This window comes from Nannospalax galili, unplaced genomic scaffold (assembly GCF_000622305.1).
Source record: "Nannospalax galili isolate Female #2095 unplaced genomic scaffold, S.galili_v1.0 scaffold702, whole genome shotgun sequence".
In the NCBI taxonomy this organism is placed as follows: domain Eukaryota; kingdom Metazoa; phylum Chordata; class Mammalia; order Rodentia; family Spalacidae; genus Nannospalax; species Nannospalax galili.
This window is the reverse complement of record NW_008348657.1, coordinates 2,205,792-2,228,535: the sequence shown is the minus strand read 5'-3', so window position 1 is coordinate 2,228,535 and position 22,744 is coordinate 2,205,792. Positions and strand designations below refer to the sequence as shown.

General features: G+C 45.8%; 1 protein-coding gene across 1 annotated transcript in view; it reads right to left on the bottom strand.

Annotated features, from left to right (window-relative positions):
• Nucleotides 1-22,744, bottom strand: part of Disc1 (DISC1 scaffold protein) — a 253,803-nt gene that overhangs the window by 29,015 nt on the left and 202,044 nt on the right. The window contains exon 11 of the mRNA XM_008845824.2: nt 12,025-12,301. Coding sequence (XP_008844046.2) covers nt 12,025-12,301 — 277 coding nt within the window. The remainder of the gene's footprint in view (nt 1-12,024; nt 12,302-22,744) is intronic.

Below are 22,744 nucleotides of genomic sequence, written 5' to 3'. Positions count from 1 at the left end.
TCTGCTGGGAAGTCTCATTCCCTCTCCTACAGTTTAAGGTAAACCAGATGTAACAACCACCATCAAAGAGCTCAGCAGAGGCACTAAGGCTTTGCCTTACTCAGTATTAAAATCACAGCCTCAAATACATTCCTCTGGGCCATTTTCCAGAATATTTGCTTGGCAAATACATTCCAGGAATGCCCTATGGTCTTTATCTTCCCTTTCAAAACAAAGCCTTCTTAAAAAATCATTAGGCACACAAAGGATAGTGCACATCTCTTTATAATAGTGTTAGAGATAAGCATTTCTCTGTCTACATCAATGCTGACTTCTAGTAACCATGTAAATTCCATTAAGTAGAGAGGCACAAGTTAAGACACCAAGGGTGAATCTTTAGTATACTGAAAAATAGAATTATTCATCCAAATTTCACATTGTGCGGTCACACCCTGAGTGGGAGGGATTTTCTTTTAAAAGCATCCAGATGTCTGAAGTGCCCAAGCATCTGAAGCATTCATACCTCTTTAGGTCCGATCAGGGTGTGAATTGTCTTCAAGTATCCCCATGCTCACTTCAAAGCAGGCACCGAGGAGCAAGTTCACTGAAAAATGCATTCTCGGCTCTATTTAGTGTTAAACAGAAACAATGAACAGAACTAAAACATTCAACAGAAGGAGAAATGGCCTGATGGCCACACTACGCAAACACCTGACGATCTAGTGTATGTGACGGTCAGCCTGAAAAACTGCCTTTTGTACAACAGGACTATTCAGGAAGGTTTGGGCCGTATCCTTTCAGTACTCTGGACTTGGACATCAAAGCTGAGCAAAGCAGATGCTGAGATGTCGCAGTTGGTAGAATACTTGCTGTGCAAGCACGAGGACCTGAGTTATCCCCTAAACCCACATAAAGCGGTCAGGCATATTGGCACACACTTTCAGTCCCAGTGCTAGAGAGAGGAAGGTCCCTGGGGCTCACTGGACAGCCAGACTGGTCTATTTGTAGGCCAGTGAGAGATGTCTCAGAAAACAAGGTGCACAGTGCCTGAGAATGGCATCCAGGTTGACCTCTGGTCTCTGCATGCCTTAAATGCACAGAGTATGAGAGAGAGAGAGAGAGAGAGAGAGAGAGAGAGAGAGAGAGAGAGAGACCAGAATCCAATAGGACCTTCTGAAGAAAACTGATCAGCATATGAGACCTACAGTATCAGGCACTGCCTGAATAATCTCCATGACGATCCAGAGTCTTGGACAGCGACAGCAAACCAACTTACACCCCTTTATATAAGACAGTTCAGACCAACCATGTGCACTGTAAGTCTCAAAAAATGTAACTTCTGAGTTTTTTGGTACACTGTGTGGTAAAGAGACCATGAGAGTGAGTGCTTTTAAATGCAACACTGAACCCAGATTCTGAATGTTGCCATTCTAAGCAAGCATATACTTTCTACTCAATAGACTCATAGACACCTGTATCTTTCTGGAAAGAGCAGGCACTTTGGGGAGTGGCACCTGACCTTTCCCTCATAAGGCACATTTGTCTCTCCTTGAGATAGAGAACAGCACAGGCACTTTTCTTTCTCGCACTCTTACTTGAGTTTGTCTACGCCTGGCTCCCAATTATATTAGAGAAATGAGGCCTGCTCCACTATAAGCAATGTCCCTCATGAATACATGGGGAGGGGAAGTGGCCAGTAGTGGGCAAAACAAATGGCCAGTGTAGATGAATGGAAAGGTATTAATATACTACTCATTGAAAAGGAAGGAACAGTGAATCTAGGGGAGACAGGATGATATCTCATGGGCAGAAGGTTCACATTACTCAGTCAGGCCTCCTGCTTGTTCCTACCTTGACTGAACAGTCCTGACTCACAGCTAGCCTGTGGGAGACAGGAAGGTTCTGTCTTTAACTGTACTGTTCCCCAAGAGGTGGAGGAATTAAATGTGGCCTGGATATGAGGGATAGAATGTAAATTCATCTCAGAAACAGGAAACCTTGTGATAAAAATCTCTCAGCTGCTCGAAGGACAGCAGTATGCATTTGTTGGTGAATCCCGTGTGGCCAATGTGTGACTGTGTCCATGTCACCCTTAAGTGACTGGCCGTCCTTCTTTCTATCCATCCTTCAGCCTTTGTCAGCAAATGACAAGGAGTTTCCATGGCGAAGTCTCTGGAAGTCCTTGGGTTGTTTTCTCAGAAATACTGAGCTGTGGTTAATTAATGGAAGAAGTACAAAGTACCCATACCCTGGGCCCTGAAGCCTAGAGTGGGTTCCACATTTCCAAAAGGAAAAGAAGTAGGCAGATCAGAGGAACTAACTTCCTTCCCTGGGGCAGGTGGGGGAGGCTGGCAGCAGGCAAGGACATTAATTAATTGCAAGGATCAGCAGGAGCCCTGGAGGGCTGCAGAGGAAACCCCTACTTATCCACCTGCTCCCTCCATCACATTCAGGGACAAAGGCCAGGCTGGAAGACAGAGAACTTTCATTCTTGTTGGTTGAATACTTTCTAAACCTATTTATGCCAATTGTATTTAAAAATCCTAATTGTACAATCTAAATAAATGCTATATAAAACAGTGAAATGTTAGTGTAAAAAGAAAGTTCTTATCCTCAGTTTTTAAAAAATTGAAAATCTTAGAAAAACTCACTAATATCAAAGAGAGAAAACTGAAGATGGTTTTGCACTTAAGGGTTTAGTCCACTTCAAAGATGACACAATTGGAGACTGTGGATGAGGCATATGTAAGAAGGGTCCAGTAAAAGCCGCTTGGCAGACCCCTATGAAAGACCTGGATCCTACTGAACAATTAGCAACTGAATGTATGTTTCCAGAGTTTGAAAAAGAAGGTTGGAGATGCTCGTTGCAGATGGATGTTGTCCCACGCCAGGGAAGGAGCACTGCAGAGACCAGCCAAGAATCAGAGCAGACAACACTGCTGTATCCCTACTCCATCCCTCATCAATAGGTCCACTCTGTGATCCACCCTGCAGTTTGCCCTGTGACCCAAGCACGGTTCTCATGACTGTCTGCACCGGTTAGCTTTTCACTACTGTGACCAAAATATCTGTCATAGCCAACTTAGGGATGAAATAATTTATTTTAGCTCCAAGATTTGGAGGGCTCAGTCCATGGTTGCTTGGCCCCATGCACTTAGCACATCATGGTGGTGCGTATGCAGTGGAGTTCCTTCACCTCATGATGGAAAAGAAGGGAGGGAGGAGGAAAGGAAGAGAGAGAGACCAGGGAAACAAGACCCAGGAACCTTCTCCAGGTGGGTCCCATTTCCTAAATAATCCATGAACTTCCAAAAAGGACCACCAGCTTTTGAGCAGGTCACAATACATGAACGTTTCAGGGGGAATACTCATATTGAAACCATAACATTCAGTCCCAGATCTCCAAAAGGCTCGTGGCCATTTCATAATGCCAAAATTCATTCAATCCATTTCTATGAATTCCTGGAACCTTAATAGTTTCAACATTGTTCAAAAGTCCAACTTCAGTGGGATATGGGTGAAATTATCCTCAAAGTACACTAAGTATGAACATGAAAATGACCTTATATATCGCTCTGCAGTGATAATTTTTAAAGGCCAACTTCAAAACCTTTTCTGAGACTACAGGAAAACTCTGAGCGATAGAAATCTATAAAGTCAAAGAATATTCTATACATATGATACAACAGCACAGAGTAAACAATTGCATCCCCAAATGGAGAGATGGGAACATAGAAATGAGAGATGGGACCACAACAAGACTGACAGCATCAGGGAAGTTATTAAATCTGTATCTGGGGCACATGGCGCTGTGATGTGAACTCTCAGCTTTCAACACGGCGTTTTTGATTGCTGCTGACGTGACCACTGTCTGGGACTGGATCCATGTAGTGCATAACTTTTCTCAGCAAGTGTTCCATGAACCTGGAATCTCCAGTGTCCAGGGGTTTCCACTGCAGATTAGACTTCACTTTTTTAGCTTCAAACAGTGCCTCTCCAGAGCTGCCTGCAAGGATCCTGACACTGCCACACACTGTCTGGCCTTCCAGGCTATCCTTTGAAATCTGGGTGGAAGCCTCGATCACCCTTCTAGCTCTTTGATTCTGTATGCCTGCACCATATAGATGATGCCAAGGTCTGCTGCTAGCTCAAATAGTAGCCAGGCCCCCTTGGACTATGGCTTCAGATGCCACCAAGAGTCTGGGTATCTGATCACTGTGAGCCAAATCCTGGGGAAGCAACTTTCCAGGCAGCACAGCTTAAGCAGGATGCCCCAGACACATTCTCTACTCAAAGAAAAGTCTTTCAAATGAGTTTCCCCTTTACATCTTTGAACCTGCCATGGGAGGGAGCAGGCCAGTCCCTGAGCTGCCCTTGGGGCATCTTTCCTATTGTTCCAGTGCACAGCACCAATTCTATTCTGGTGACCAGCCTTTTTAATAGCCACATCTTTCCTGTCCACAGCATTAAACATGCCCCCTTTCTGGTCAAATTGCACATTTGTCAAATCTTTCTGATTTTGTTCCCAATTTTTAGTGTAAACCTGGCTAAAAGCAGCTAACAATATCCATACCATAGCTTGAGTGCTGTAATGTCTTAAAATTTTCTCTGCCAGAGACCTGAAAGTTCGGTGCCTTGCCACAATAGGAGTAAGATCACCCCACACCTACCACCCCCTCCAAGGCTCAGGGACTTTTGCAGAAGAGGTTGGTAGGAAGACTGTAAGAGCCAGAGCAAGGGGTAGATGTTAACTGGAAGTGTACTCTGACCACTATGCCGGCAAGCTATAGTCACATCTCCTTCCCATGCTCATCAAGGAGTCGAGGGGGGAGTCAGATACCCCTCCCACCAAATCAGTCAACCTTAGCTGTATGTGGGGGAGGGGCTAAGGATATATAAGCCAAGAACACCAAGAGGCCCCTCCTCACCATTTTCTGTGGCTGTCGGGAAGTCACAGGATCTATATTTGAGTGTGGACTGTCCAGTGCAGCCATAAATGGGGGGCATCCACTCCTCTGTAAATAAACCCATACCCTATCTCTGTTAAAAAAAAAAAAAGAAAATGGTAGGTGTTCAGATAGATAGATGAGAGGGATCTGACTAGACCATAAGTGGATGGACTTGCACTGGGGAACTTCTGGGGACACTGACTTGACACAGTGGGCCTTAACACCCAGAACAGAGTATATGGGTTCCAGTGGGGGGCTATGGGAGGGTTCTGGTGGGGATGGGGCTATAAAGATGATTCAGATTGTTTGAGATATTCAGTATGAAATCCAACAAAATTTAATAAAAACAAATTTTAAAAAATTTTCCCTGGCAGATTTAATAGTCCATTACTTTTAAATTCAGTCTCACTGAAGGTCTCAGGACACAAACAAAAGGCAGATAAATTCTTTGCCAGAAGGTAACATGAATGACCTGAGTCAAATTCCTAACAGAGTCCTCCCATCTGAGACCTCGTAAGTGTGGCCTGGCCTTTTGAATTTCTTCCAGACTTGGCCATTAGGCTTTGCTTACCAAATTCTAGAGCTTCTCTAGCCCATATTTCAAAACTCTTCCAAATTCTTCCCACAAACTAGTTCCAAAGTCTTAAGATTTACATGGTCAAGTTTATTCTTAGCAAGGACCCATTCAGTCCCCATATTAATTTTCTTCATCAGTTAGCTTTTCATTGCTATGATCAAAATACCTGTCATAAGCCATGGAAATGGAGGAAGGATTTACTTTGTCTCCTGGATTTAGAGGATTCTACACATGGCTCTAGGCTCCACTCCATGTGCATCTTGGACAGAGTTTGATGGAAGGGGACCTTTTTCACTTTCTTGCATAGTTATCTTAGTTTCCTTTCCTGTTGCTGTAATAAAATACTCTGACAAAAGGAATTTAAGGGAGTGTCTTAGTTACTATGACTGTGATAAAAACGCTGATCAAAACCAACTTGGGGAGGAAAGGGTTTGTTTGGCTTATTGCACAGTCTATTATCAAGGGAAGCCAAGGCAGGAACTCAGGGCAGGAACCTGGAGCAGAAACCATGGAAGAATGCTGCTCCCCGGGCCTGTGCTCAGCCTGCTTTCTTATATAGCCTAAGACCACTGCCCACAGTGGGCTCAGCCCTCCCACATCACTCAAAAGAAAATGCCCCACAGTCATGGCCACAGGCGAATCCAATTCTTCAATTAAGGTTACCTCTATCCAGGTGTGTTAAGTTGACGACTGAAGCTATTCAGCACAGGGAGAAAGGGCTTACTTTGCCTCACTGGCCAAGGTTATAGTCCTCATGGTGAAGAATTCACAGCAGCAGTTACTTGTAGCAGCTAGTCACGTTACACCCACAGTCAAGAGGCAAAAGCAGTGAATGCATGTTCAACTCCCTTTCTCTACATATACAGACCAGGATCCCAGTTAGGGAAAACACTAGTCAGGGAACAGTGCCACCCACAGTGGCCTGCAGGGAAGACAGTGTGGCAGGAGAAGGAATGGACAGTCTCACTATATATGCACTCAGGGAACAGAGAATGAACAGAAAGTGGGGCTGGACTATAGAGCCTCAAGGCCCACCTCCAGTAGCACACTTCCACCTACAGGCTTCACCTCCTGAAGGTTCCACAACCTTCCCAGACAGTGCCACTTGCTGGGGATCAAGTGTTCAAACACATGAGCTTATGGGGATATTACACATTCAAACCAGAAAGGAAGAAGTCAGAGACAATAGACCCCCAGGACATGCACCGCCCCCTCCTCTAGTGACCTATCTCTAGCTTCCTCTAGTGACCTACTTCTAAGCCACACCTCCTAAAATTCCCTGAACCTTGCAAAACAGTGCCACCAGTAGGGACCAAGCCCTAACATGTAGCTCTTTTGGGACACCTTTCATCCAAACTATAGTACTGTCCAGTCTCCTTGAAACCTCAGCATAGAAAGAGAGCTTTCCCTGTGCCGCTGGGTCATTTCTGAAGGCTCCTAAATCTCACAAGACTTTGATTAAATGACTTTGTCACACTTTTTCCCTTGTCGACCTGTCTTTTGAGAGGAGTATTGACCGTGATTCTGATGATTTGTAAGGGAAGGTTCTGAGGATCTAAATCTGAATGGCTAACACTACAGTGTCTGCTTCTGTCTTTCTTGCTGATTCGCTTCCTTACAGATCTTCTGGATGCTTGGAATATCGCATGTGATCCCTCCACAGTGCCAGCTTCTCTCTGGCTTATTTTAGCCTTCTTGGTAGCAGCTACTAGCTTGGAAAGGAAGCAGCTGGGATGGGAAGTCAGAGGGAGTGATGCTGTCCAGGGAGCTTGGCATGAGGGAAGCTCATTAAGTAACAGATACAGAAAGCAGCCAGTGGGACAGGTTGCAGACAGGAAAGAAAGACCCCAAAGGCATGCAGGCCAGAGCAGGCAGCACCTTTGCAGCGTGGGAGCCTGGTGTGCTGATTTCCCCAGCTTCTGTCTGGCCTCTGTACAATTTCTGTGTCATCTATAAACCAGGGCCAACAGCAGCTGAAAGGCTTGGAACTGAGCTCTAATGACGCTGGAAGAGAAAACAGCTCTTGCAATCTGGGGAAGTGCGAGCTGCCATTGGCCCTTAGCTGAGTTGGGATTCCTCTGGAACAAAGCTCCAAGCAAAGGACTCCACAGTGTTGAGCAGCCTGGAGGGGACCTTCAGTACTCAGTGGGTATTCCAGAGGACAGAGCACTCAGGGAACAATGGTGCCACCAGAATGCATATCCCTGTATTGGTCAGATAAGCACAGGACAGGCTTTGAATCCCATCTCCCTGTGGACCTCTGTAAGAAGTCTGAGATTTGTTATGGAAGATTTGGGTTGAAAAGCAATTGCTTGCCCCCAGGGTACCACGCTTCAATAGGAAAACCAGTGTGGGGTGGCCAAAGCCCAGCAGGGCCCTGCAATGGTAAACCCACCTGGAGCTGCAAAGCTAAGAAACATTTTGCTTCAAGATAAACTTATCATTCCCTAGACTTCAATAGCACCATGAAAAGCAATTCAGCAAGACTAAACCACCTTCACCAGGAGACCCTTGGCTGTCGGCTCTGGGCCTCAGCCCTCTAAAACCTTCTGCCCAAATGCAGGCTCCCCTTCATTAAGCCTGTCGCCTGCTCACTCACTCTTGCTTTTGTTTGCTTCCCAAGAAAGGGAGCAGAGTATATTGTCAAAAAGTGGCTTCCAAAAAAGACTGAGGCATAGAAATGGATACTAGCTAGCTTTGTCACATGCACAGACTGCAACTACTAACAAGACCAGTGTGATGGCCAGTGTGGTGACAGGAACTGCTCTGCTCCACCACGCCCTCTCACCATGACAGACTGAAGCCCATGAAAAAGTGAGCCAAAGGCACTCTTGATTAAACTGTTAGGCATTTGACCATGGTGACAAAAGTAGTTAATGAAATTAGAAAATCTAGTTCTGATTAGCCTCTTCTTATTTGTGTGTGTGTGTGTGTGTGTGTGAGAGAGAGAGAGAGAGAGAGAGAGAGAGAGAGAGAGGATGAGTGTTTATACATGTTGGGTATGGGGGTGCACATGTGTGCATGGGTACATGTATGAGTGTGGGGGGGTACATACACATGTAGAGGCCAGATATTGACTTCAGGTGTCATTCCTCAAGAGCTGGCCACTGTGTTTTTTAAGACAGTCTCTCACTGGTCTGGAGCTCACTGATTGGACTAGACTTGCTGGCCAGTGACACACAGGGATCCTCCTGTCTCTACCTCCCCAGTGCTAGGATTACAAGGGTGCACTCTCGTGCCTAGCAATTTACAGGGATACTGGCGATTGAACTCACATCCTTATGCATACACAGCAAGCACTTTTACCCACTGAGCTATCTCCCCAGCCGGGTGGCTGTGGTTGCTTTAGCAGATGAAATGCAGCTTGTAAGCAGCGAAAGACTCGCAGCTCAGGCCTCATCTCCGCACGCTGTGCTGTGCTCTAGGTCTTGAGCCAAGTGTACCTGTTTCATATGCAGCCCTGATGTTAAGCAGACAGACACTGTCTTGAACTTTTAGTCAATGCTGAAAGTTACAAGCAATAAAATCCACTCTTTCACTGTAAAGTTACGGTCAGATATAAGCACACTGTCATGTAACTGCACCACATGATGCAGAACATCCAGCGCCCTCCCAGATTCTTTCCTGCTGTTTTCCTCAATGAGTCCTCCTGGCTTCCAGGTAACAAGATCTGCTTTCTGGTCCCATCACTGCCCTTCCCAGAACATATCAATCATTTAAAAATCCTTGACACTCATGAATTCAGAGGACATCTGTTTCTCTGTAATTTAAATACAGTCATTGCTTCTCCATGGGGGACAGTGTCCCAGGAGCCCCCAGTGGACTCCTGAGACCACAGACAGCACCAAACTCTAACTGGAACGATTTTTCCTATGCATATCTATCCATGACAAACCTTAACTTAAAATTAGACACGGTCAGTGATTAACAGTGACAACTAATTATAAAATGAAATAATTATAACAAAATGCTGTAATAAAAGTATGGGGGGGCTGTGGAAATAGCTTAGTTGCTAAGGTGTTTGCCAGGCAAGCATGAGGACCCGAGTTCTGTGCTGAGCAAAAGGCACTCCGGTTAAAAAGCCTGGCATAGTGGCACATGCCTGTAATTTCAGTGTTGGGAGGCAGACATGCGAGACTACCTGGGGCTCACTGGCCAGCCAGTCTAGTAGACTTGCCAAGCCTCAGGACTCAAAAAGCAAGGTAGAGGAGCTGGACAGATGGCTCAGTGGTTAAGACACTTGCTGCTCTTGCAGAGGACCAGAGTTTAGTTCCTATCACCCATATGAGGGAAAAGTAGAGATGGGACCTGGTATACACCAGCTCTGCCGCATCCTGGCCTGCAACATGGTCCCTGACCAGGATCCCATCCCACACATGGGATGCCTTTCCTGTGCAGCACCTGGCACTGCTGCAGGTTAGACCTAAGTGCCCCACAGACCTGTGCGTTAAAGGCTTAGTTTGGGAGTGGAGCCATTGCTAGGCGGTAGAGACCTTAAGAAGGGAGCCTATGGGGCGGGCTTTAGATCTTTCAGAGTGTCTGCGGAGGTGACAGAGACCCAGACCCTCTTTCTTTCACTTCTTGGCTATGAGGTAAGAGACTTTGTTCTACCACATGCTCCTCACCACAGGCCCAAAGCAATGGGGCCAGCTGTCATGAATGGAAACCCATGAAATCATGAACCCAAACAGATCTTTTCTGTTCAAAGTTGTTCTCTCAAGGTCTTTGTTACAGTCCTGGAAACCTGATTTACACAGAGCCCACCTTAAGAGCCAGCCTTAAGGCATAGGGCCTGAGGTTCTGCGGACCCAGGCTCCATCCCCATGTTGAGAGTGTGCTTCCTCCACACCAGGCTTCCCTTTCAAGCCATCCACCTGCAGCAGATAGCAAGTTTTCACACAGAGCACTGGAGGACAAACCTGGGACTGTAGCCACTGTCCACATTAAAGCAAAGCTGTTCACACCAAGTTCTAACAAAAACACACATTCCCCCACCCAGGTGTCTAGTGACTGGACTGTGGCAAAAGGCTCTGCCATGGCCTCAAAAAAAAAGCACTTCAGCAAAGATATCTGCGCAGCAACTATGTCCAGCCTTGGACATGTGCTACCCTTGTACTGAACCTGCAGCCAAGGATTACTGTGTCAAACCTGTGTCACCTCACCTTTAAGAGACTTTGCTGACCTCAGCCTCCTCCAGTAAGCAAGTGTTTTACTGTGGCCCATGCACTGTTCCAACTGCAACTTCAGCTCCTAGAGGATCATTTCAGTGTTTGGAGAACTCTGTTGCTATCCAAGATACAGCACTGAGCAGCAGAAGTTCTAACCTGAAAACCTCCTGAGCAGAGGCCAGCAGGACCCAGAATGTCACCAGGACACAATCCTACTTTCTCATAAAGATCTGCATTCAAATACAGGGCCAGGACCACTTCTCCAGCAACCCAGGAGGCAGTGACCAGACATTAAGCCCTATAAAGGGCCCAGGGTCCTATTCTGTTCTCTCTGGTGGGAGGCCCAGAAGAATGCCTAGAGTGTTCTCCCCACCCACCTTTCACCCAACCAAGAGTCTTGGCAAAGGTCAAGGGGTACATCTGGCTTTGAAAGCCAAGGTGAGATGGCCATAAGCCAGGCAGCAGCTACAGCCAATCTCTTTCCACACAGAACATACAGAAGCCACCAGGCAGGGAGCTGGGAAGCCTCAGGCTCAGGCACAAGCAGGGGCACATCCCTGGGCCCCTTGACAGGAAGGGGTCTGTTAGAGGTGGAAGGGGGAGGGATGAGGAGGAAGGAGGGAGAGGGAGAAGAAGAGGGTTGTGTACTGTCAGGGTCAGCCTCCAGCTGAAAGAATTAGGTAAAATCACATTTTAGTTTGAAATGCATGTATCTCAGGCAAAACAGTTGAGTTTTGTACTTTTTGTTTTGTTTTGCTTTGTTTTATGAAAATAAGACATTATAAACATTCAATGTCATCTGGTTTGGGTAAAAACAATAGCATCTGAATGTTCAGTCCTAATAAATAATATAATATGTAGATTTTAAAGATATAACCAAATATTATATATGATGTATAACATATGGTTTACACAGCAACTTGTGGTGTATATGGCATTATGTATATTATAGATAATTCTGTACTAACTTGTTTATTCTAGAATAATGGGGCCATTAAACTAGAATAAAAATAAAACTAATATGCTAAAGGTTTTTTCTCTTTGTTCTTTTCCATTTTCAACTTTTAAAATTTATACAAAGTTTAATCCTAGCATGAAGGAGGCAGAAGCAGGTGGATCTCTGTGAGATTGAGGCCAGCCTGGTCTATATAGCTAGTTCCAGGCCAGCTAGGGCTACAGGGAGACCGTGTCTCAAAAAAAAATGACATACTAATTTGTAATCATATTTGAGAGTCCTATAAACCCTAAGAACTTGGTGGGGATTGATGGAAAATCTTCCCAGTACTGATTGCTTCCACTTGGCCCCCAAGCTCTCCACAGATGACTCCTGACAGTCATACACAGGACTGACCTCTTTCTGTTCACCTCCAGTGCAGTGTGGTGAGGGGACCAGGTGAGCACTCCACTCATGAACTGCCTGCAAGGGTGTCTTCTTTTCCTCTTCAGCATGGGATCCAGGATGGTCAGCCAGGGTGGCTGTCCAGGTGGCCTCCCCTGGGTCACCTGTCTGCCTCTCGTCTTCTACATGCAGGCTGCCCTCTGCTTCCTGAAGCTCCAGGCTCTGCATCAGCAGCTGGCAAGCCTCCAAGTCAGTTTCCCATACTCTCCCAAGCAGTGGGCACCTGCAGCTAAGACAAAGGGTACCAGGCATGAAAATTAGTCCAGCAATGGCTCCTACTACCTTTCAACAGTTTGTCAGTATCAGCTGGGCATGTCACACTGGGCAACTTCTTTTCACAGTGACAGAGCTTATCAACCAGGGAACACAAAGGGACCAAACCTGTGTGTCTTTAGTCACAGTGACATTGGTGTGGGTTCTTCCTAGGTATCCGGTAAGCAAGGCCACCTAGAGTTCCATCTGTTTCTCCAAGTGTAACTGCCCAGTACCCACACATACTGCCCTGCGTCCCTCAGGCTCTCTTTACTCTGCAGATCCGCCTAGCTCTGCCCAATCACAAGCCTCCATAGGTGACCCTCTACTACTTAGAATGCCAACACACCATTCTACCAGAACACACTGTCACCCCTGTCACCCTTCACTCCCACTGACACACATATATCCTATACAGAGGCAAACAGGGACCCAGTGCCACCATACCATCCTCACCAGCACACATGAAATCTCCCCCGCCATGAAAAATGGGGATATCTTCAGGCTCTACATAGGTAGCCTGTCCTTGGGGCGGGCCATTCCCTACCCACAGCTAGTCACCTGTGACGGATCATGAGCACTCTCCACTTTCCATGAGCCTATTAGTCACTGTTGACTATTTACATGACCTTTTGCTCTATGATGGCCCGACTTGTGTCCATCTCCATTTCCACCCCAATGCTGGCACCCAGCAGTGTGAGCTCAGATTCCAAGTGCACCCAGCACACACATGAACAGGTGGAACACGGTGACATGAGCTAACAAAACTGCTATCCAGACCCAGCTTCAGAGGACAGCAGGAGGGAGGGACTGCCTGAAGGAAGGACAGAACACTGCCGAGGGTGCATCTCACCCATACAGGCTGACTGAAGCTTCAAGGAATGTGCACTGGGTGTTGTCTTTTCACAGAAAGTCAAAAAATCTGGGCTAAAGAGATGGCTTAGTGGGTAGAGGTGCTTGCCACCAAGTCTGGCAATATGAATTCCATCCATGGGACGCATATGGAGGAGGGAGAAAGCTGACTTTTGCAAGTTTCCCTCTGATCTCCACATGTATACACAGAGACAGACAATGAATAAAATAGTTTTAAAAAATTTTAAAAGACAGCTAAAATTGAGATTTTTAAATGAAAATGTGCATTTTCTCCTTTCTCTTCCACTCCATGCTCCATATTTTCTACAGAACTATGCTCCATTCAATAATCCACTGTGCCTGGTCTGTGGCTCAGTCCTCCCATTGTGTTCTAGAAACACAATGAACCCTTCAATTTAATTTTCTTTATATCCAGTTTTCTGTCAAAATTCAAAGCAATGATAATAGAAATGATTTCTTTTCTGAGCTAAAACATGTACAAGATTAAAATGCCTGACCACTAGCACAAAGTAATGGGGAGGGATTAAAATATCCTTAGGAGCCTGACATTCTCCAGGAAAGCAGATGTGGTCATTTTAGATTGGACTGAGAAGTCAAGAACTCGTCCTTAACTCTGTGGTAACCATAGTCCATAGAGTTAAAACGAAGATACAAGGGAAACTCTCTGAATCCGTTTATAGCAGGTTTTAATGCAAAACAAAGAAGTAGGGAGACGGCTCAGTGGGTGAAGTGCCTGCTGCTCAGGCATGAAGACCTGCGTTCAGATCCCCAGCACCCGTGTGAAAGCTGGGCACGGCAGCACGTGCCGTACCCCAGTGCTGGGAGGCGGAAGCTGGAGGCTTCCTAGGTTTCGCTGAGCAGTCAGTCTAGCTGAAGTGGCAAGCGGGCAAGCTCCAGGTTCAGTGAGAGGCCCTATCTCAAAAACTAAGTGAGACAAATAGAGGAAGATGCCTGATGTCCCCCTCTGATCTTTTCATGTGCATGTGCAGGCACAGGTGTGCACGCGTGCGCGCGCGAGCACACACACACACAAACGTATATATGTGCATACACCACACGTGCCATGCAAAACAAATTTATGGAGTCAGAAGTCAAAATAGAAGAGACCTTTGGGAGAAGGGATCCTAATGAGGAGGGCACCGGGGCTCCTAGCATGCAGACACACCCTTGAGGCAGGTGGTCCTACCAGAGTGTTTGTTTTGTGAAACTTCATCAAGCAGGACATTTTCCGTGCATGCCCTCCCTGTCTGCGTTCTATGTTGATCCAAAGTGACAAAAAGAGAGGAGAGGATGGTTTTCTGAACTGCACCCTATGCAAGAGGGAGGGCAGAGTCTGATGTGAACAACAGGGACAATGTTTAACAATTCTGGCTGTGGTCACCACCCTGCTTCCCATTTTGGCGAAACTAGTAGGTATGAGGTGGTCTGGATTCATATTTCTCCACAAGGCTCATTTCCAATTCTCTGGGACTGTTTCTGTGTGCCCAATATCTGCCCACTCCTGTCCTGAGGCACTTGGAGACATTTTATTACTGATCAATATCTGTAACTTTTATTACCTATTCAAGTTTTCCATATCTTTTTCTACATTTATTTTTATTCATGTGTGTGTGTGCATGTGAGTGCAGAGTCCAGAAGAAGGCATTGGATCCCCTGGACCTGGAGTCACAGGCAGTTGTTAACTGCCTAAGTGAATGCTGGGAACCAAACTCAAGTCCTCTGTAAGAGTCGTATGTGCTCTTTGCTGAGCCATCTCTCCAGCCCAATCCAAGTTCTGCGTTTCTTTTGTCCATTTTTATATTTTACATCCTCTTAGGAAATTGGTCTGTTTTTCCATGGATTTGAAATACAGTGCCACATGCATCTTCATAATTGTCTTCTTTTTATTTTATTTATTATTATTATGATTATTAGTAGTAGAAGTATTATCTCTCTCTCTCTCTCTCTCTCTGTGTGTGTGTGTGTGTGTGTGTGTGTGTGTGTGTGTGTGTTCACATATACACACATGCCATGGTGCATGTGTGGAGGTCAGAGGACAATTTTGGGGAGTTGGTTCTTTCCTTCCACCTTGGATTCTGGGGACTGAACTCAGGTCGTCAGGCTTGTACAGCAAGCACCTTTACCTGCTGAGCCATCTCACTGGCCCATTTTTGTTCACAATTTAAAAAAAAAATCTTCAAAGTCCTTTGCTTTTGAGGCTATCTCTCTTTTCTGTTCTGTGTGGGTTTTGTTTTGGGGGTGCTTTTTGTTGTATCTACCTGGACCCAAATCACCTCTGTCACCCAGGGCTTCAGTTGCTGTTTATCATCAACTTCAGTGGGCCCATGGGCAGCTCCAGCTTCTGCAGTGAGTGCAGGGCTGGAATCCTGGGGCTGGAACCATAGGGCAAGCTGCAGCCTATTCTCTTAAGGCCCCCAAGGAAAGAGATCACCCACTTTCTGCATTTTAACACCGGGAGCATCATAATGCTGAGTTTATTCCAGCTCGGCAAAGCACAGTGGGCCTCTCATTTGAGCAAAAGTGGGACCAACCTTGAGCTATCTGTAGAATGCACATGCCAAAGTCTAGATGCCAATTTCAGAGACGCAGGTGAATAAAATATGTGGGTGTAAGATGGCAGAGTTTCTTGCCTGCCATGTGATTGGTTCCTCAAGGGTTGGGTTTCTGAGACATCTGCTCCTTGCATCTGTTTATAGTAAAGAGAGTCATGGTTAGTGTGGAAGTGGTGGGATGCCTGCTCTTCCTGCCCAGGGAAGTAATTGGGTCATTAGCAAAAATTGCTTCACCAAGTGACTCAGAGTTACCAGAGCTTGAGAGTGGGCTGATGGTTGAAGCTGTAATGAGGTCGCTTAGAGGTTCCATCTCAATGTTTGGGGTGCTGTCTTGGGTAGAGAACCAAGACCCAGACTGCTGTTACTGCCAGGGAAGTAAAATGAGGCCTAAGAGATCAATCAGCCATGCCTGAACCATCAGGGGACTGAGCATGACTGGTCTTTGTTGGGGATGATGGTGATAGGAGGCAGGCAGCCTACCTCTCTACTTTAGACATAAGAACACCATGGGTGTGGTGGCACATGCTTGTAATCCCAGCACTTGGGTGGCTAAGGCAGGAGGATTGAGGTGAGTTCAAGGTCAGCCTGGGCTACATAGTGAGTTCCAGGCCAGCCTGGGCTAGAGTAAGACACTGTCTCAAAAAAAAGGTTGAACACTAAGTTCTAACACAGATGTCTGTAATTTCAGCCCTCAACAACAAACCATCTCTCACTAAAAGGAAAGTAATATCTGTCTCATTCTCTGGAAACTTTGAAGATAAGATAACCAGGTTCTTTACAGACCCATGAGACCCATGATGGTAGAAAATCGAATGAGAGAAGGAGCAAGTGATGATTCTAAATTCTCAACTACAAGTCACTACAGCAAGAACTGTCTGTATGTGTCTGTCATTTTTCTATCCCCTGGGAAACCTAATCTGCAACTAGACAGAAATACCATTACTATAAATGTTTAAACTTTATTCTTTTGTCATCTACTTTCTAAGGAAGAAAGCCTCATTTTCTTTTTTGGGTACACATGTATACGTGTGAGGGTGTGTGTATGTCGGCCAGAGGTCAACCTCGGGTCTTCCTCAGTCGCTGTCTATCTTGTTTTTTGAGATAGGGTCTCATTGAACCTGGAGCTTCCCCATTTGGCTAGGCTGGCTGGTCAGAGTCCCAGGGATCTGCCTGTCTTTGCTTCCCCAGCCCTGGATTTCAAGTGTGCACTACCACACCCAGAGTTTTCACATGAGTTCTAGGGATCCAAACTGAGGTCTTCGTGCTTATACAACAAGCGCTTTATTGACTGAGCCATTAACGTTATTTTCTGTGGAACAATGGTTTTTGGAAATTGTATCCATCTTCCCCAAGAGCCATATTCTAACAGGAAGCAAGGAAGTGAGTCAGGGTGTGTCATTAAAAATCTGCAGCAGGTATGCCTCACTGCTGAACTATCAGGCCTTGTCCCTCCTTCCGTTTGTCCTAACAGAGCTGGGCTGTAGTCACCTAACCCAGCATCTCCCTTTGGAACAAAAGTTGGTGCCATCTCCCTGGCTCCTCAGGTAGAATGTGGTAAGATTAAAACAATTATTCCATGGCCATTCCCTGGACACTGGACACAAAAAAGACATATACATCAGGTGAGACAGTGTCTTGCTCTTTCCCAAATTCAAGTTGCCAGTGACAATGAAGGGCATCTTGTCAAGGGCAGCTACAACTGTCTCCTTCACCACTTCATCCTCTCACCATCATCAGTACCACCACTGTTCAGTGTGTTAGTTAGTTTTCTCATCCCTTTAACAAAATTCCTGGCAAAAGAACTTGAAATGAAGAATGTTTTATTTCACCTCATGTTTTTTTATTTGTATTGATTTTTTGTGTGTTTTATTCAGAACATCTCAAAGAATCTTAATCATCTTTATACTCTCATCCCTACTGGCATGCTTGCTCCCACAGCATCCCACTGGAACCCATATGTTCTGTTGATTACCCCTGGGTAAGGATGAGCTGATCTTCACTTCATGCTTTTAGAAGCTTCAATCTGTTATGGAGGAGGGTATGCTTGAATAAAGCGGCTCACTACATGACAACCAGAAAACAGAGAGAGCATACACGTAGGCTGGCTGGCTTTATCCTCCCTTTTATTCTACCTGGCCTCTAGTCTATGAGATGGCACTGCTTACATTCACAGTGGGTCTTTCCCCCATAGTCTAGCCTCTCTGGAAACACCCTCACAGACACACCCAGGGGTATGCTTTTCTAATCTTCTATGTACTTCACAATACAATCAAATTGACAAAAAAGATTAAATGCCATATTCACAATTACCAGGTAGGTGCTAGTCTGTGTTACATCTATATAATCACTTAGTCCCCAAACAACCTCATGATGCGGAAATTAGTACTACCTTGTAGAGTTTCAAAACATACTTTAAACTCTGACATTCCTACATCTAAGAGATAGCATCTGTCTTCCCTCTGGAATCTAGGCTAACCTTGTCCACCAAGCATAGACAGAACAAGGTTCATAAAAGAGGTAGAGGAAGACCACATGGCTTCTACCTGGTTCTCTGCAAAAAGCCAGCTGCCCTACAAAGCAGCTGTTCATGCTGGAGTCACCAGACTGGGCAGAGCATAGGCAATGGCCCTGGAACCTCAGCTGGTGGCTACTATCAGCAAGCATGTAAGTAAGGCTTGGTATGTGTCTGCCCAGCTCAGTTGACAACTGACTGCATCCCCATGGGGGATCTGCCTTTCCAAGACCTTCACATGACTCACCAACCATGAGCAATGCAAAGTGACTGTGTGGGGCAGAGGTCCATCTTACAGGGGAAGAAATTCAGACATCTCAAAAATCAAGCATAGCACAGCTAGCTTCTTTCCTGTCCTGCTGAATCAACTAGTGGATTTCAGAAGTCGTTATAAAGTTGCAGACTGTCGACATCTCAAAGAAACAGGTGGCCTAGTTTCCTTTCTGTTGCTGTCATAAGACATTCTTACCAAAAGCAACTTAGAGGAGGACAGGGTTTATTTCTTTGCACACTTCCAGGGCATAGCCCATCATTGAGGGAACTCAGGACAAAAACTCAGGGCAGGAACTCGAAGACAGGTCAGCTTGCTATTTCAAGCAACAATCTTCTGACTAGAGAATTCACAACCAAGGAAATGTAGCTGCTTGCTCACTCACTCAAAAGCTCATGCCTAACTACCTTTCTTATAGAGCCCAGGATCAGGCCTAGTATTGCCCACAGTGAGCTGGACCCTGCTTCAATTAACAGTCAAGGCAATCCCCTACAGACATGCTCACAGGTCAATCTGATCTAGGAAACTCTTCAATTGAAATGCCCTTCTCACGTGACTCTCAGGCTGTGTCAGGTTGACAGTTAAAGTTCTCTAGGACGATAGGTGTTTTGGTTTTTGCTTTTCTTGTTTCACCAGCATGAAGTAGGAAAGAGAACACCACAGAAATAATTAGATTGATAGGTACAAGGAGAAAGTATTGAACACTCTGGTTTAAGATATAAACCAAAGCTTTCAGGAACTCCCTCCAACAGGCTTGTGGTGATTAATATTGATTGCAACTCTAGAACCACGTAGAAAACAAGCCTCTTGGCATGTCTGTGAAAGAGTTTTGGGACTGAGTTAATTGAGGTGGGAAGGCCCAACCTGAAAGTGGGAGGCTGCTAGTGTCCTAGACTGAACAAAAAGGAGACAGCAAGCACCAGCATCCATCTCCCTCTGCTTCCTGACTGCACATGTGATATTACCAGTTACCTCACACTCCTGCCACCATGACTTCCCCACCATGATGGAACGTACCCTGAAACCATGAGCCAGAGTAAACCTTGAGTTGCTTTGATCAAGTATTTTTTCACTGCGATGAGAAAAGAAATTATTGTACGACTCCTCTCTCTGCCCACCTGCACCATCTCTACTTCTGTCTCCTCTGGGATTGTCTGGATCTCTCATTCATTGTAGCAGGGCCCTGTGACGCCTTTGTCCCCTGGGTCTGGCATGGAGCTGACATACATTCAGCACATGAATCAGATTCAGATGAGAAATCTTGGACATTTTCTTACCCTTAGGTTTCATATCCACCCATAGACTGTGACTCGGGCCTGTTTCTCTCCAATGCAACGATTGCCCCTAAATTAAACGTCTCATTTCTTCACTCAAGAAAACAACCACCAGCCATGTGTCTGTCTGTGTGTCTGTCTACCTTCAAATGCTCGTGCTTCCAACAACATCAATAGCCCCAGAGCTTGCCATATGGAGGACAAAGTCCTTAGGCCTTTCCCAGGATGGTTTCTGCCTGCTCTACACTCCCCTACTGCTCCCTTGTGAGTCCCCCAGACACCAGTGGAGTGGCTCACTCACGCTTACAGAAAATATTCAGTTTCTAATGACAGATGGCTATTGCTTACTTTTCCTCCCTCAAACTGCCACTCATTAACATCCAGTCAGGACCAATGAGGTGGCTCAGTAGGTAAAAGGCCTAAGCCTGGTACCCTGAGTGCAATCCCTGGGACTCCAGTAGAAGGAAGAGGATTGACTCTCAAAATTGTACACTGACCTCCACACATGAGCCATGGCACTTACAGACCCATTCCTTCCCCATCCCACACAGCAAGAATGATTTTAAAATCCAACCAGGTTTTCAAGGCCACTATTGGGACCAATAGAGAGCTCCTTTCCAAACCCCACACCCTCAAAATCTCCTCTCTTTAAACCATGTGATACGGGGCAGGATTCTCAGAAGTCATTGGATTCTGTTTTGATTTCAATGGTCAAGCACCTGCTTTCCTCTGTATATTTAATGAGGTTTAAGAATATTCCATGCACATTCCTTTAAATACTGTGAAACATATAGACTAGTAAGATGTCACCTGCCATAGGAACTCAGGAGCTGCTTAATGAACTGAAGGAATACTCAAGGAAACTGGAAAAAAATTGTTTAACAATATCCATCCTAATAAAGGTTAATGGGGGAAAGCCTTCCTGGCAAGTAATTTCAGGGCACTGGCTACATTACAATTTAAAGTCTTGGAATAAGCCTTGAAAGGCCACTCTGGTTGGTGTCTTAGCTGCTCAAGAACCAAATGCAAATTCTAAATTATCTGTCGGCAAGTTTGAAGTGGAGGAAGCTTTTCTAAGCAAGATAAAAAGCCAATATTAGAAAGAGAAAAGAGTGAACGATCTGCTCATATATGTATGTATGTTCATGTGGGTATTGAAGTTTGAATATACACGATCTTAAGGTGCCAGAGGATCTGATGTCTCTGAGGGCCTGATTTCTCAGCACCTTCTAGCTGTGTCTTTACATGGTGGAAGAGGCAAGGACTTCTGTCATAAGGACATTACCCCTCATTGATGAGGGCTGCACCCTGGTAACCCAATCACCTCCCAAAGGCCCCATCTCCTAGTGCCATTGCACTGGGATTACTGATCAGTATTTTGATTGAGAGAGGCAGAGAGTTTTAGACCATTAGCAGATTCTTTAAAGGGCTTTCAATTTGAAGGAGGAGGAAGGAGAAAAGAGAGAAGGAAGGAAAGAGGAGGAGGAAAAGGAGGGGAGGAGGAAAGGAGATGAGATGGGGAAGGGAGAGGAGTAACAGAAGAAGAGGGGAAAGGAAGGAAGAAATGAGGAGGCAGAAAGGGAGAGGAGAGGGAGGAGATGAGGAGGAGGGGGAAGGAGAGAAGGAAGGGGAGGAAGGGGGAGGAGGGAGGAAGGGAGGAGGGGAAGGGAAGGAAGGGGAGGAAGGAGGAGGGAGGGAGGGAGGAGGGGAAGGGAAGAAGAGGCGGAAAGGGAGAGGAGGAAGAGAAGAGAGGAAGGGGAACTGGAGAGAGGAGGGGGATTGATGTGCATATGAATCACTTTACAAAGTCACTTGGAAAATCTTGTTAAAATGCAAATTTCTGATCTGTAGATTATGGTGGTCTTGATGGCAGGATTGGTGCTCTGTGGTGCACACTGTGGCAGTAAGGATAAGTTGTGCATCTATACCAAAGGCAACAGCCTCTGTGTCCTAGTACCTGCCAGGTTCAGAAACAAAGAGATCTGAGTTGACACAGATGCCAACACACATATGACACGGGGCAAGCTTGGGCGGGTATGTCTGGTACATCCTCAAACCCCCTTGAAGTTCTGGGCCAGCTCATTCCTAATACCAAAGAGCCAAGACTGCTTAGGTTCACAGTCCTCTACCACAGCTGAGGCAGTCACCAGGAGTCCCGTGCCTGTGTCCCTCCTAGTTTGTTCTGAAGGGAAATCCTGCAGACAGTGTACCTTCATTGAGGTCTTCTACCACTACACAACTGCCTCAAACAGCAAGGGTAGCCATGAAATCAGTGTATTTACACAGAATTGTGGGGTGTCATTACATATGCATAAGAAAGACTAAACCTTCCCAGGCACATGAAGAGTCAGAGATTGCAGGCTGCAAATTCTATCACCAAACACTGTGGATGCCTACTGTGCTGACATCCAAGACCCAGCATGACAGGATACTACTGAGACCACAGACTGATAGGAAATCTAGGGGCCACTAGAGCCCAGGACAGACTCAGTACTGTACCAAGGAATCATGTGCAGACATCTCTATCTGGGCACACAGAGTATCATAACGGCTGAAATCTAAATTGAAGTCTAAAAATAGCACAATGAAATTACTTCCTTCCTTCACTCCACAGAGAGCAAGCAGGCTGACATCCACAGCTGCAGGGCACGGCTGACTTCCAGAGTTCATGTGGACAGAACAGTTACACAACTGCCCCATCTTGCGAGCACACGGCCTGTCCCAGAAAAATGAGGAAGCAAAAGCAATTACCCGGTTGGTGGAAACTGATGGTGGATATTTGATTATGGTTATTAATGGGGAGAACAGGACACAGACTGCTGAGCGGTGGGCAAGCACTAAGTGAATCTGTGTGAGATTCCTGGAGGGGATTAATTTTTGTTTTCTTTTCATCTCTCAGCTAGCCATCTGAATGTGACACCGAGTCTGAGCATGGCCT